This window comes from Haematobia irritans, chromosome 5 (genome assembly GCF_050003625.1).
Source record: "Haematobia irritans isolate KBUSLIRL chromosome 5, ASM5000362v1, whole genome shotgun sequence".
Lineage (NCBI taxonomy): Eukaryota > Metazoa > Arthropoda > Insecta > Diptera > Muscidae > Haematobia > Haematobia irritans.
The window spans coordinates 60720752-60735276 of NC_134401.1; the positions used below are offsets into that span (position 1 = coordinate 60720752).

The 14525-nt window shown below is 32.2% G+C and overlaps 2 protein-coding genes across 3 annotated transcripts in view; both read left to right on the forward strand.

Annotated features, from left to right (window-relative positions):
* Fatp2 (Fatty acid transport protein 2) overlaps positions 1-14525 on the forward strand; it is a 158910-nt gene that overhangs the window by 36979 nt on the left and 107406 nt on the right. The gene's annotated exons all lie outside the window — the stretch shown is intronic.
* LOC142238679 (uncharacterized) lies at positions 8056-11538 on the forward strand. 2 transcript variants are annotated; one of them, XM_075310384.1, is made up of 3 exons: positions 8056-8762; positions 8822-9525; positions 11233-11538. In XM_075310384.1, exons 2-3 carry the CDS (start codon positions 8929-8931, stop codon positions 11407-11409), a joined length of 774 nt encoding a protein of 257 aa, XP_075166499.1. In that variant the 5' UTR covers positions 8056-8762; positions 8822-8928; the 3' UTR covers positions 11410-11538. The 2 variants fall into 2 exon arrangements, with proteins under 2 accessions (XP_075166499.1, XP_075166500.1); XM_075310385.1 differs by having other exon boundaries at positions 8841-9525.

The following is a 14525-nucleotide window of genomic DNA, read 5'->3' on the forward strand; positions in this document are numbered from 1 at the left end:
TCAGACTTACTCAATTTGAACCATGGACGTCGTGAATGGGCAGAATGGTTCCAAGAAATGGCAACAGTGGATGATCAATTTGCGAAGAAAATCATCTTCAGAGGCACATTTTCACCTCAGTGGATTCGTCAATAAACAGAATTGCCGCATTAGGGCGAATGAGAATACAAGAGTGATTGTCGAAAAACCAATGCACCCACAAAGAGTGACTGTTTGGTGCGGTTTAAGGGGTGGCGGCATCATCGGGCCGTATTTTTTCCAAAATGAGGCCGGTCAGGCAGTTACGGTGAATAGTGTTCGCTATCGTGAGATGATAACGAACTTTTTATGGCCCGAATTGGAAGATATGGATGTGGACGATATGTGGTTTCAGCAGGACGGTGCCACTTGCCACACAGCTAACGAAACAATGGCTCTTTTGCGCAACAAATTCAATGGCCGTGTTATCTCACGTAATGGCCTCGTCAATTGGTCGCCAAGATCATGTGATTTGACACCGTTGGATTTTTTCTTTGGGGTTATTTGAAAGGAAAGGTGTACGTCGATAAGCCAGCAACAATTCAAGAGCTAAAAGATGAGATAATTCGGCACATTAAATAACGGCATAGAACCTCCATTATGCCTCAGCGTCATCGAAAATTTGGTGTGCCACCGAGGTCGCGGCGCCCATTTGGCCGATATTTTGTTCCATACATAATTGAGTAATACCAATATGTCATAATAAAATAAAATTACAATAATTTCCTAAATAGTTTGTGTTTTATTCAAAATCAACATCGGCCCTTGAAATTTTAACTACCCTTTATTTCAATCTCAGACTCAGAGAATATAAACGTTAGTCAAACACGCATACAAGCCGAAAACAATAATCCCTCGTGCGATACATTTAATATAAAGAATCGGTTCCAATTGAACGGTTTCTGATGTTAAATTTAAAATTTGTTATATAAATTTTTAGATTTCCGGGAAAATTGTTTGTTTAGTTTCTATTTGATGAGAGTCCCCTCAAATAGAAATTCTTTATTCGGTTTTCTTCAAGAATAGATCAGCTTTCATATGATTTCAAATGCAGATTTTGTATAGTGGACGGTTATTGATCGAATGTAATAATTATAATTTAATCTCATATCAAAAGGAAAATCCACATATTAAATATATTTAGTGTCCTCCATGCATTCAAATTCCTTCTCTGTACACAAAATTAATTTGTAATAAAATACCCCTACATCCAGAAAAAAGTGCCTTCGAAACTAAAGGAAGAAATGTTCATCAATTTAGTTTAGCCATTTTATTTCTATTAAGTTAAATTTCTGTGTAAAATAATAAATTTTACTTGTTTTAGTAAAATAAACCTAAACAGAAATCAGTTAGAAATAGTTCATTAACTGGAATGAGTTATGGAATTTTACTAATACCTGTTTCTTTTCGGGGTATAAGAATTTAAAACTGAACAAAAAAATTGTATTCTCTGAAAATGAACAAAACCCGTACTAAAACCGGTTTTCCTCAAATTTAGTAAAATTTATTATAAAATTTTTGTTTCTTGGTGTTTTATTCAATCTTTTTCTTTTTAATAAAAGAGGGTTATTTGATCTATAATATTATTATTATTATTAATTAGTTTAGTTAACACTTAGTTAGCATTTTATAAATACATACAATATAATAAACTTCTTAATTTTAAACTACAATCTACCAGGCGAACATAATATTAGCAAGCAACAACTATCTTTAACTTACATATGAGACAATGATCACAAAACAATTATTATTCTAATGGAGCATCACTGCTCTCGTCTACTTTTTCTATTGCACTGGTTGTCTAATGTTGTTGTTCGGATTATTCCTCGTCAGTTTGTCATCGTTTTTGCATATCATGTGCCTGTATATGTGTGCTATGCTGTCAGTGTCCGTTTTGTAATTTATTCGTCGATTTGTTGGTACATTATTGATGTGCAGCATTTCTAATGTGTACCTTTTGTTGTTATTGCTTTCTTGTTGCAATATGCGTACATTATTGAAGTTTCGTTGATGACTTGTTTTTGCACAGTGGGTTGCTAATGCTGTTTTTTGTAAGTTTTGATTATTACGATTTTTTATATCTGATTTTTGGCCTGATATTCTCGTTTTTAATTTATTTTTTGTGGTTCCGATGTAGACCATTTCACATTTTTCCGAAGAATTTCCTTCACATGGGATTTCATAAATAACGTTCGGTGTTTCTTCCTTTTGGATTTTGTCTTTGGTGTTGGTAAACAGTTTTTTCAAGGTGTTATTTGACTTATGCGCTAAGTTGTATTTGTTCCTGTCAAAAATGTTGGATTTTGATATCCTTTCCGATATTCCCGGTATATACAGTAATGATCTGTAAGATTTTTGCTGCTTGTCATTGTACAGTTTCTCTGTACGTGGCTTAAAGTCAGCTATTAAATCCCTACTAAGTTTCTTCGGGAAATTGTTCTCTTCCAGTATACTTTGTAGTTTCTTCTTGTTCTTCTGATGGAATCTTTGGTCACTTATGGAAAGTACTCTATGAATCAGATTTTGGGCAGTATTCAAGATTATTCTTTTTGGATGCTTGGAAAAGAAATTCATAATTCTTCCCGACGCCGTATTTTTTTGATACCAATCCATAAATAGATTTTCTCCATTTTTTATTATCAATATATCCAGATACGGTAAAGCCGATTTTCCGATTTTCAAGTATATTGCAGATGGGGAAACCCTAATACAAACCAACAGCAATAAGGAAGAACAGGAAAAGGCCAGAACAAAATTCGCAACTTCAGTAGACAACTATAGAAACAAAATGAGCCAAAGCGGAAGGGATAGACTTATTACAAACACAGTGGAACGAGCTAAAAATTTTTTGAAAAAGAATAAAATCATTTTAATTATGAACGCGGACAAAGGCAATACGACAGTGGCTATTGAAAAAGAAGATTACCGAAAACGAATGCAACAAATCGTAGGCGACATGATGACTTACCCACGAGTAAATAAGGATCCAACACAAGGCCTGCAAAAAAGGAATAACGAACTGGTAGAAGAATTATTCAGGGACAAGTTAATTACAGAATTGGAAAGAAGAAGATTAAAGACTGAAATTGCATCAGCGCCTAGGTTGTATGGTTTACCTAAAATCCATAAAGAAGACTACCCATTAAGGCCCATATGCTCTTCGATAAACGCACCTGCAGCGGGATTGAATAAATATCTGGTGAATATTTTAAAAAACTTGACCAAAAACTCCAAATATAACGTGAGAGACTCGAGACAATTTAGAGATAAGATAAAAAACTTGACAATCAAAAATGACGAAAAACTAATCTCCTTCGACGTGTTATCTCTCTTCCCCAGCGTACCAGTAGACCTCGCTATTAAAATAATAGAAGAAAGATGGGACGAAATTAAGATGCACACAGACATGACAAAGAATTTATTTATTAAAGTATTAAAATTTTGTATACACTGAAAAAAAGCATACTCGGTTCCAAAGATTTTGTCTTTACTTTAAAAACTTTGGTATTGATTCCGAGCCAAAGAAGCGGAGAATACAAGTAAGGATACTTTTAAGACACAATTCTCTTTTAAATTTAGGTTTTGTGTACTTGCTTCTAGGAAGCAAATTTTAATTTTTTCGCTTTCTCAGCTTTTTTTCTTCATATGCTATCAAAGTCCTTTAAAAACGAGTTAACGGCAACTTTATTTTCCAAATTAAGATTCGACTTCCAGTAGAAATTATGCTATTTTTGAAGTAAAAAACTTCTTTAAAATAAAGTTTTGAAAAACATGTCCTATATTTGAACGATTTTTTTCTTTGTAGTCAAGATGCAAAAAGACAACAAATTTAAAGACAATTTCATTAAATTTAAAGAATTTTTCTGAATTATTAAAGTCAAGTTGACCTTAGCCTATAAATTTTTTCTTTCATGTTAAGATACCCATTTTTAAGTCAAATCACTTAATTATAAGGACAATACGACTTCATTGAAAAGTTCATCGACTTTTGGACAAGGAAAATAACTTTATTTTAGAGAAATGCGTCTTCTATGCTAAGTAAAATTTGTATTCGTATTTTAAAGACATGAAATCTTTGACCTCACGACAATATTTTTTTCAGTGTAATAGATACCAGATATTTCCAATATGACAACAAAATATATAAACAGAAAAAAGGATTGCCGATGGGATCACCAGCCTCCCCATTGTAGCAGACATTCTGATGGAAAAACTACTGGACGATAGCTTGAAAAAACTTGTACATAAACCTAAGGTAATAACAAAATACGTCGACGACTTATTTGCAATCATTAAGGAAACAGAAATCGAACAAACGTTGGCAGAACTCAACAATTTCCATGACAGTATCAAATTCAACATGGAACTAGAAGAAACCCAAAAATTACCGTATCTGGATATATTGATAATAAAAAATGGAGAAAATCTATTTATGGATTGGTATCAAAAAAACACGGCGTCGGGAAGAATTATGAATTTCTTTTCCAAGCATCCAAAAAGAATAATCTTGAATACTGCCCAAAATCTGATTCATAGAGTACTTTCCATAAGTGACCAAAGATTCCATCAGAAGAACAAGAAGAAACTACAAAGTATACTGGAAGAGAACAATTTCCCGAAGAAACTTAGTAGGGATTTAATAGCTGACTTTAAGCCACGTACAGAGAAACTGTACAATGACAAGCAGCAAAAATCTTACAGATCATTACTGTATATACCGGGAATATCGGAAAGGATATCAAAATCCAACATTTTTGACAGGAACAAATACAACTTAGCGCATAAGTCAAATAACACCTTGAAAAAACTGTTTACCAACACCAAAGACAAAATCCAAAAGGAAGAAACACCGAACGTTATTTATGAAATCCCATGTGAAGGAAATTCTTCGGAAAAATGTGAAATGGTCTACATCGGAACCACAAAAAATAAATTAAAAACGAGAATATCAGGCCAAAAATCAGATATAAAAAATCGTAATAATCAAAACTTACAAAAAACAGCATTAGCAACCCACTGTGCAAAAACAAGTCATCAACGAAACTTCAATAATGTACGCATATTGCAACAAGAAAGCAATAACAACAAAAGGTACACATTAGAAATGCTGCACATCAATAATGTACCAACAAATCGACGAATAAATTACAAAACGGACACTGACAGCATAGCACACATATACAGGCACATGATATGCAAAAACGATGACAAACTGACGAGGAATAATCCGAACAACAACATTAGACAACCAGTGCAATAGAAAAAGTAGACGAGAGCAGTGATGCTCCATTAGAATAATAATTGTTTTGTGATCATTGTCTCATATGTAAGTTAAAGATAGTTGTTGCTTGCTAATATTATGTTCGCCTGGTAGATTGTAGTTTAAAATTAAGAAGTTTATTATATTGTATGTATTTATAAAATGCTAACTAAGTGTTAACTAAACTAATTAATAATAATAATAATATTATAGATCAAATAACCCTCTGAAGAAGCAATTCAGTGAAAATTGCGAAATATCAGGAATAATGGATTACAAATAAAAAATAAAGGAAACGAAGATCTTAAGCTTGAAAAACTAATGACTTTTATTTATTATAAAATGATAAATCTGACTTCTTTTATTATAAAAAGTATATCATATATATGAATAATACTTAGCAAAGAAAAATCCTTTAGTCCACTTGTACTAAGAAGTATTCAATCCTTTCAAAACTTAAGGAAACACACTTGTTAGAATATAGGAAATTTTTCCTATATTTCTTTTATCTACCTTTCATCGATGTAATCAATATGTTCGATATGTTTGGGCGTGGGTTGTTTCTTTCAGTTGAAATCGTGTTGTTTTTGTAAAAAATATTATAATAGTTCGTACTGTTTCGAAAAATACAAATAAAATATATCAAATATTTGTTGTTTTAAATTAGTGAGTACATCAATAACACAACACTATAAGTCTATAAACTTGCGTGATGGTGTATAAAGGAAAGATGAAACAAAAAGACACCAACAACCCCCTTATTCGTTTTTTGAATGTTCAATTATCAATTATCAAATATTCAGTGACGCTAACCTTTTGTGAAAAAATTTTGATTTATGGAAATTGGAAAAAGTGGAATAATAAAATAACATTTCAAAGCCATTTGTTGCTTTTGATTCTTAATAAACATATTTAATATATTAATAAAATATTTTTTTACTGAAGAAATTTGCTTATATAAATAAATAAAACTGTATTTAAAAGCGTAAGTAAGCAGTTCTAATTTTGAAAAAAAAAAGGGTTATCACAAAGTTCAATAAAATCATTCCATACACTGTCTCAAACAATTGTCCGTACACCAAACTATTGAACATATATTTCATCGTATCTCAGAAACTAGATAATTTGAGTTTATTCGATCTTTTTTTTAGTATCCAATAGAAAAAAATCATTCAAGCTTGATCTTTAAAATAAAATTTACTTGAAACGAATCTGCCATATTGTTTCTGAGATACAATGAAATATAGCTTTAACAGTTTGGTGTACGGACAATTGTTTAAGACAGTGTATATGAATTCAATTCAGTTATTTTTTTTATTCTATAGGGAAATGTTAACTAATATATGGAATGCATTCTTCCTAATTTCTACGAAAATCACATTGTTCAAACAAATAAAAATGTCTTTGGCGCTATACCAAGTTCAACTTTCTTAGTTCAAATTAGTAAAAATTAAAGAAGGAGTCACTTTTTTCGGGACGTGGGTTCAAATTATAAGCCAATCGGATGAAAATCGATCTTCAGTATCCAAATCAGACTCGACTACAAGCAGAAATAATGCTATGCTTCAAGTAACAAGGTCTTTAAAACAAGATGTTGAAAAACATCGCCAATTTTTAAAAGTTTTGCAGTCAATATACAAAAAGTCGACAAATGTAAAGACGATTTCATTAATTTTGAAGAATTTTTCAGAATTATTAAGGCCAAGTTGACCTTAGTCAAACATAATTTTCTTTCATGTTAAGATACCCATTTTCAAGTCGAATCACTTAACTATAAGGACAAAACGACTTCATTGAAAAGTTTATTGACTCTCTACAAGGAAAAAACATTATAGAGAAATGCGTCTTCTATGCTAGGCAAAATTCGACAAAAATGTTTCGAAAAGATAGTCCTCATAATTGATGGTAAGAATTACTTTTATTATTCTTGCGAACCGTTACATATTTCCTGATATTTCGAAGCAAACATGGATAAATTTCCAGATTTTCTTTGTTTTACATTTCCCACTTGTTGAAATATGTTTCAATTTGGCTGACAATCCAAATGGCAATATGGCGGCTGACATTGTTGTTCTTGTAATACTGAAAGTACCTTACTACACTGAAAAAAATATTTTCGTGAGGTCAAAGATTTAATGTCTTTAAAATACGAATTCAAATTTTGCTTAGCATAGAAGACGTATTTCTCTAATATAAAGTTTTTTTCCTTGTCCAAAAGTCGATAAACTTTTCAATGAAGTCGTATTGTCCTTATAATTAAGTGATTACACTTAAAAATGAGTATCATTACATGAAAGAAAAAATGTTTGGGCTAAGGTCAACTTGACTTTAATAATTCAGAAAAATTTAATGAAATTTTCTTTAAATTTGTTGTCCTTTTGCATCTTGACTACAAGGAAAAAATCGTTCAAAAATAAGACATGTTTTTCAAAACTTATTTTAAAGAAGTTTTTTACTTGAAAAGTATCATAATTTCTACTGGAAGTTAAGTCTTAATTTGTAAAATAAAGTTGTCGTTAACTCGTTTTTAAAGGACTTTGATAGCATATGAAGAAAAAAAAGCTGAAAAGCGAAAAATTAAAATTTGCTTCCTAGAAGCAAGTACACAAAACCCAAAATTTAAAAGAGAATTGTGTCTTAAAAGTATCCTTACTTGTATTCTCCGCTTCTTTGGCTCGGAATCAATACCAAAATTTTTAAAGTAAAGACAAAATCTTTGGAACCAGGCATGCTTGTTTTTCAGTGTAACTATACCTTCCATGGCTGAACAAGAAGGTTAAATCATGGGCCCATATGATTACAATTTTTTTATTTCGACAAAATTTTAAGATGTCAAAATCATATGTTTATGGTGATTGCAGCTCTCCAAATGACACTGCATAGCAAATGCATCTCAAACAAACTCGCGCATTCATAGCTGGAGAATTGTTCAAAGATTACTTGAGTATCTTGATAACATATTCCAGACCCAAAATACCACGCACATCAGTTTTTAAACTGCATCATAAACTGTTTTTGTTAATAGATGGCGAAGATCCATTTGACTGACTTCCATTCTTAACTTTGGTGGGTATTATAGTCTTATTTGTCTCATATCGGCGTTCCTCGGATGAATTATCCACTTCACAATCACTCATAGGTGACGCAATTAAATTTGAACCTTTATTTTTCTCTGGATTTTAATTATTTTTTCAGGACAATTGAAAGAATAAATAATTGCCACTTTTACCAATGTCATACGATTCTTTTATCGGCTGATTTTGACTTCTTAAAATTGTAAACAACATATTGAAATTTGTTGTTTTTGTTATCGTGATTCAACCTCCTTATTCAGTCATGGTACCTTCGTAAATATGACACAGTAATCTATATGTCATTCAAATATTAAATACTGGAAAAAGAATTATGCGATATGGATAATATATCATCAGATTTAACGAATTATTCAAGGAAAAATGTTTATTTATCTGTAAAACAGAAAGTAAGTTCCACTCACATTTGCATCTTTTATCAACGTAACAATAAATATGAATATATTAGATTCTATTCTTTTCTATAGGATTAATTGCGGCATTATTCATATTCTGGATAACGAATATTTCTAAAAAATAATCGGGATTGGAAATACAAAAGAAAAAAAGCTCGACATGCCTAAAAAGAAGTCAAGGAAAAATCCAAAATCTCGCAATCAAAATGAAAATGAAAATACAACAGAACCAAATGCAGATGAGTTTTCAGTATCAACGTCAACATCGGCTCCTTCATTGTTCTCGTCATCAAGCTCATCCATCAAAAATTCTGTCAAGTTACATCAAACAGACGAAAATTCAGTAAATTCTTCAAAAACTGATGGTACTTCTAAATCTCCTGGTAACAAAAGAAAATTTCATTCAGATAGCGAATTTCCAGCAGTTCAAAACAATTATAACTTCACTCAATTATCCGATAGCGAATTGTCATCTGATGAAAGTGAACAATTTCGTAATCGTACCGTTTACGAACAATATGACCAGAAATCTCATTATGAATTAAAAAAAGTTACTTTTGCTACACCGGAAAATCAATTGAGATCAAGTGCGCGTGGAAAAAATCCATCTATGCCAACTGAATATAATATCGACTACGATCGAATGTTCCAAAATTATTCTCCATCTATTCTGGCAGAAATATACGATGACGAATTTTACGATTTTGATGAGAGTCGTCGTGCAGCCCATGCAGATAGAATAAATCACAAAGAAGGGGTAACCATTAAATTCCTACCACAGTACATTGACAAACTGTTATCTAAATGAAAGAAGAACTCATTACTACTAACATACACAAAACTTATTTTATAACCCTGTTACTAGCTTCGACAATTTTCAGTTTTTCATAACATAGGTTTACTTGACATAGTCAGGAGGCCAAAAAGAATAATTAGTTTATTTCTGATGAATTAGACAAAATGCGATTTCAAGATCTGTCAAGATCTTTATCAATATCCAGAGAAGGAATATGATCATCTCATAGAGCAAAAAGATATTTTTGGACGGTGAACATGCAAAATGTTTGGCAAGAAAACAACATTTTGCTTAAGGAGGTGATCATATAGCTTTTCTGCCTGACAACATGACTAATGTAAATCATATTCAGTACGATACAACTCTTTGTGGGTCTAAAATAACACGCAATTCCCAACTTTAGGCAAATCGAATGATAATTGCGACTTTTAGGCACTAAAGAAATGAAATCGGGGATTTAGTCTATATAGGGACTTTATCACTAAAAGTGGCATCCATTCCAAATGTGCGGCCGCTAGCTGCTCGAGAATTAAAATTGGGGACCGTTTACATCGATCTCCTATATAGACACATTATGGCTAATTTGGCTAAATCTGAGATGTCTGCACCACCTTGATGATCGGAAATGTAGATCTACATCATCTCAAATCTTTCAAATTTCTTCGGTGGTATACTTAAACGTTTTGTGTTCCCATACACATATATTTCAATTTGGACCGATTTGCACATTTTTTTTTAATTTAACCGGATAATACCCTGGGACGATGCACAATGTTAGCAAAATAAATCGGAGGAAATCTATGGCCTCTGTGCTAATATGAGTGTAAATCGAGCGAATGATATATATGGGAGTAAAATCTAAGTCTGAATCGATTTCAACTAAATTTGGCATGCATATATAGAATGTTAATTCTACTCCCTGAGCAATCACGTAAACCGGAGTAAAACTTTGGACTCTTTAGTCATATGAATGAAAATCGGATGAAAGATTTATATGGGAGCTATATCTAAATCCGAACTGATTTTAACCAAATTTGGCACACTTTACAACACCATCAATTGTACTCCTTGTGCAACAAAACAAATCAGAGGTAAAACTCTGGCTTCTGAGGCCAATCGAGCGAATAAGTGCAAATCGGGAGCTATATCTAAGTCTGAACCGATTTTTAAATTCAAAATTTCAATTTGACTTAAACTGCGTCCTAGACTTTGATCACGAAATGTGTTCACAGACAGGTGGACGGACGTGGCTAGATCGACTTAGAAGCCCGCACTGAGCATTATTGCCAAGGACATCATGTATCATCTCGCCTCTTTCTGTGTGTTTCAAACATATTCCACAGTGTGGCGCAGGGTACAACATCGCTGATTATAAAACAATGAACCCTTACCTCACATATCCAGTTTTTTTCTTAATAATCTGACTGTATGTGACACACTTAAGAATGGGTCGATAAGAATTTTATGAAGGAACCTCATATAGAAATGTGTTGGTATGGGGACTATATATCGTATGATTGCGAATCAAAACTGCGAACATATGGACATCACATATCTCAAACAGATCGGACCACTTTTCATTGGTTTAACATATATGGGGCTACTTTAGATTTGCAATTTTCTCCCCAAATAATTTTTGTCTTTAAATGACACTTTTCATAATTTTAGATTTTCTGTTGTCTTATTACTGGCTTAGCAATTGGCTTGCTTTTGTTAATGGCCTACCTGATCATCTTGTTACTCGATCCCATTACTAAAACCATCGAAGCGATACATGACTCAATGATAAATGCAACTAACTTCATCACAAGAAAACGAATTCATTACCATCGCAAACCTGTTTAAATATTATTTTTACTTTAAATGAATATATGTATCATTGGAATTAAATACTAAATGCAGTTAAACATTAAATGAAAATTTTTCTAATATTTAAGGCTATCGAAAATATATTTTTTATGTACATTTTGAAAATCTTCAATCATTTATTAACGCAGGGCTACCAATGTTCATAAATGGAGAAATTCCTAATGAAAATTTTAAAGAAAATTTGAACCTCTTAACAGTTGTTACATTGTTCCCAAAGTATTTAATTTGCATACGTATAGTAAATATATGTATAGCATAGCAAAAATAAATAAAATTACGTATTACAAATTTAATTAAAAACCTGGACTTTAGAATAAACAAAAAAGAAAACAAAACAAAATATATTCTGAATTAAATTGGTTCTCAATATAAAGGATTATTCGTACGTAAAAATAGTCTTCATTAAAAATTCGTTATTTTTAACGAAAAATTCTGTCGTAAATATTTTTGCTTTTTCCTTCGACTGCAAGAGATTTTCTGTCCCGAATACATTTTAATGGCAACGTAAACTAGTTTTATTTAATTAAATATTATACAATTAATTTTGTAATATAATGCAAATTACAGCCTGATTCAGTATTTCGAACGAGCTCTGAAATGGAAACAAATAGCTAAATTTATAACCAAAAATCAGCTGTTTCTACACGGATAAAAAAGACTGTTTTTCATATGTTTGGCTATAAACATTATATGTTTGGAACACAAATTTTTAAACACAATATTTTTGAGTGCAAGCATATAATGTTCATAAACTAGCATAACATGTTTGGGACATATATGTTAATATGTTAGAACATATTATGTTTGGGACATAAAATGTTTTTAAATATAATATGCTTGGATGCAAACATATATTAATTTAGAAATAGCCTATAAACATATATGTGTTTAGTAGCTTGGAGCGCTATTTAACAGGGAGCGATATTGAATTAAGTTCGTGGTTGTTGCTTGTTATTACAAAATTAACATTTTATTTTTTCTTGGGCAATTGATCAGCTACTTCTTTGATCCTTACAAACTGTGTGGTCCGCTGTTCGAATCCCCGTCCGGCAAAAGGTAAATTTAAAATAAAAAAAAAATCATAAAATTGAATAATTTCTTCTACAATGTTTGTATTGCAGAAAAAGGTGCTAAGAACTAAAAAATCTCGTGGAAGTGAGAAAGATGTGGGGGAATATACAATTAGGCAGAAACAAAATTTTGAGCATTCAGGTCGAAAACCTATGTTGTTAGCACCTATATTACCTTTATTTATTTATTTATTTTCATAATTCATTATGATTGTAAATATATAAATAAATAAATAAAATTTTGAGCACAATATTGTTTGGGAGATTTTTTTTAAGCATATAATATTTTTGGGTGCAAAATGCTTCCAAACATATTATATGTTCACATAATAACATATTGTTTTTGGGAAGACAACATTATTGAATTTGGATGCAAAAATACAAAATGTTTGGAACTTAGACTACCTAAACATATATTGTTTAGACCAATATGCTTTCAAACATATTATATATTGGAAGAGATCAAACATATAAATGTTTGGGCAATACCCAAAAATGTATATGCTTGAAGCAAAATATGTTTGGGAGTATATGTTACAGAGGCGATTTTTTGTGAGGGTGTATGCATTTCAGTCGATCTAAAGATCACGTTCGACATACAGAAACAGGCTGATAATTTAATTTAAACTAAATTGAAGTACAAAATATTAAATTAACTAAATTTATTTACTAAATATTAAATAAACTAAACCAATGTTCGTATATCCACTTCAATTCCATTTCTACTAGTCACCACAAACACGCGAACGGGAAAAATTGATGTTCCGAATTAGAGGTGTACGCGTGAGTGAAATTTCACTCATACTCACGCAAAATTCACGAAACTAAATGTTTATTCACGAACGGTACGAGTGGTAGTCACTCACACTCACGCACTTTCATGTAATGAAAACCAATACTCACGCACGAACTATTTTTAAAGACTCGCGCTCACGCACGATTCACGACAATTCATGTGACTAACGAAAAATTCACGGAATCAGGACATTTTCCAACCGGGAATGAGCAAAGGTAACCAAATGCATAAATTGAATCTAGTTCTACAGCTAAATTAATTTCAGTTAACATACGAGTAAGAATTAAATCTTGATTTTTTCGTGAGCGTGATTTTGCAGAAATTTAATTCATGCACATTTACGACCCGATTTTATTTCTCACGCACGACATATTTGTTTTACTTCCATTCACGCACATTCACGAGAGTTACTTCAAATTTTTAACATTTCTGTAATCAGTTAAAAAGGACAGTGGAATCATATATAATAGTGAAATAATCATATGTAATAGTGAAATAAAGAGGCTGTTTTTCATGCATTGTACCACTACTGTGGTACAGGGTATAATAAGTTTGTGCATTTGTATGTAACGCCAAGAAATAGTGGTCATAGAACCATCTTTTAGTATACCGATCGGCTTAGAATTAAATTCTGAGTCGATTTAGCGATGTCCGTCTGTCTGTCTGTCTGTCTGTCCGTCCGTCTGTCTGTATATGTAATTTTGTGCACAAAGTACAGCTCGCAATTTAAGTCCGATCGTTCTCAATTTTGGCACAAGGCCGTTTCTTGGGACAGAGACAATCGCTATTGGTTTTGGAAAAAATCGGTTCAGATTTAGATATAGCTGCCATATATATTTATCCCCGAATTGGTCATAGTTAGCGTGTTTATTAGAGGTGTGCGCGTGAGGGAGTTTTCACGCACGCTCACGCACGCTCACAAATTCAAAATGTCATTCACGCACGATCACGCACGCCTGTTTTAGAACTGCTCACACTCACGCACGCTCACGAATGAATTCGTAACATTCACGCACGATCACGCACGCCCGTTTTTGAATTGCTCACACTCACGCACGCTCACGAATGAATTCGTAACATTCACGCACGATCACGCACGCCCGTTTTGGAATTGCTCACACTCACGCACGCTCACGAATGAATTCGTAACATTCACGCACGAAGGTTTTTATTGATTCACGCTCACTTACGTTCACGAACCAAAATCCTGCAAAGATAAACACTCA

Coding starts and splice junctions, on each gene's coding strand:
- LOC142238679 (XM_075310384.1), top strand. CDS start 8,929: ATGCCTAAAAAGAAGTCAAGGAAAAATCCAAAATCTCGCAATCAAAAT. Junction 9,526..11,232: donor GAATAAATCACAAAGAAGGG/GTAACCATTAAA, acceptor TCATAATTTTAG/ATTTTCTGTTGTCTTATTAC.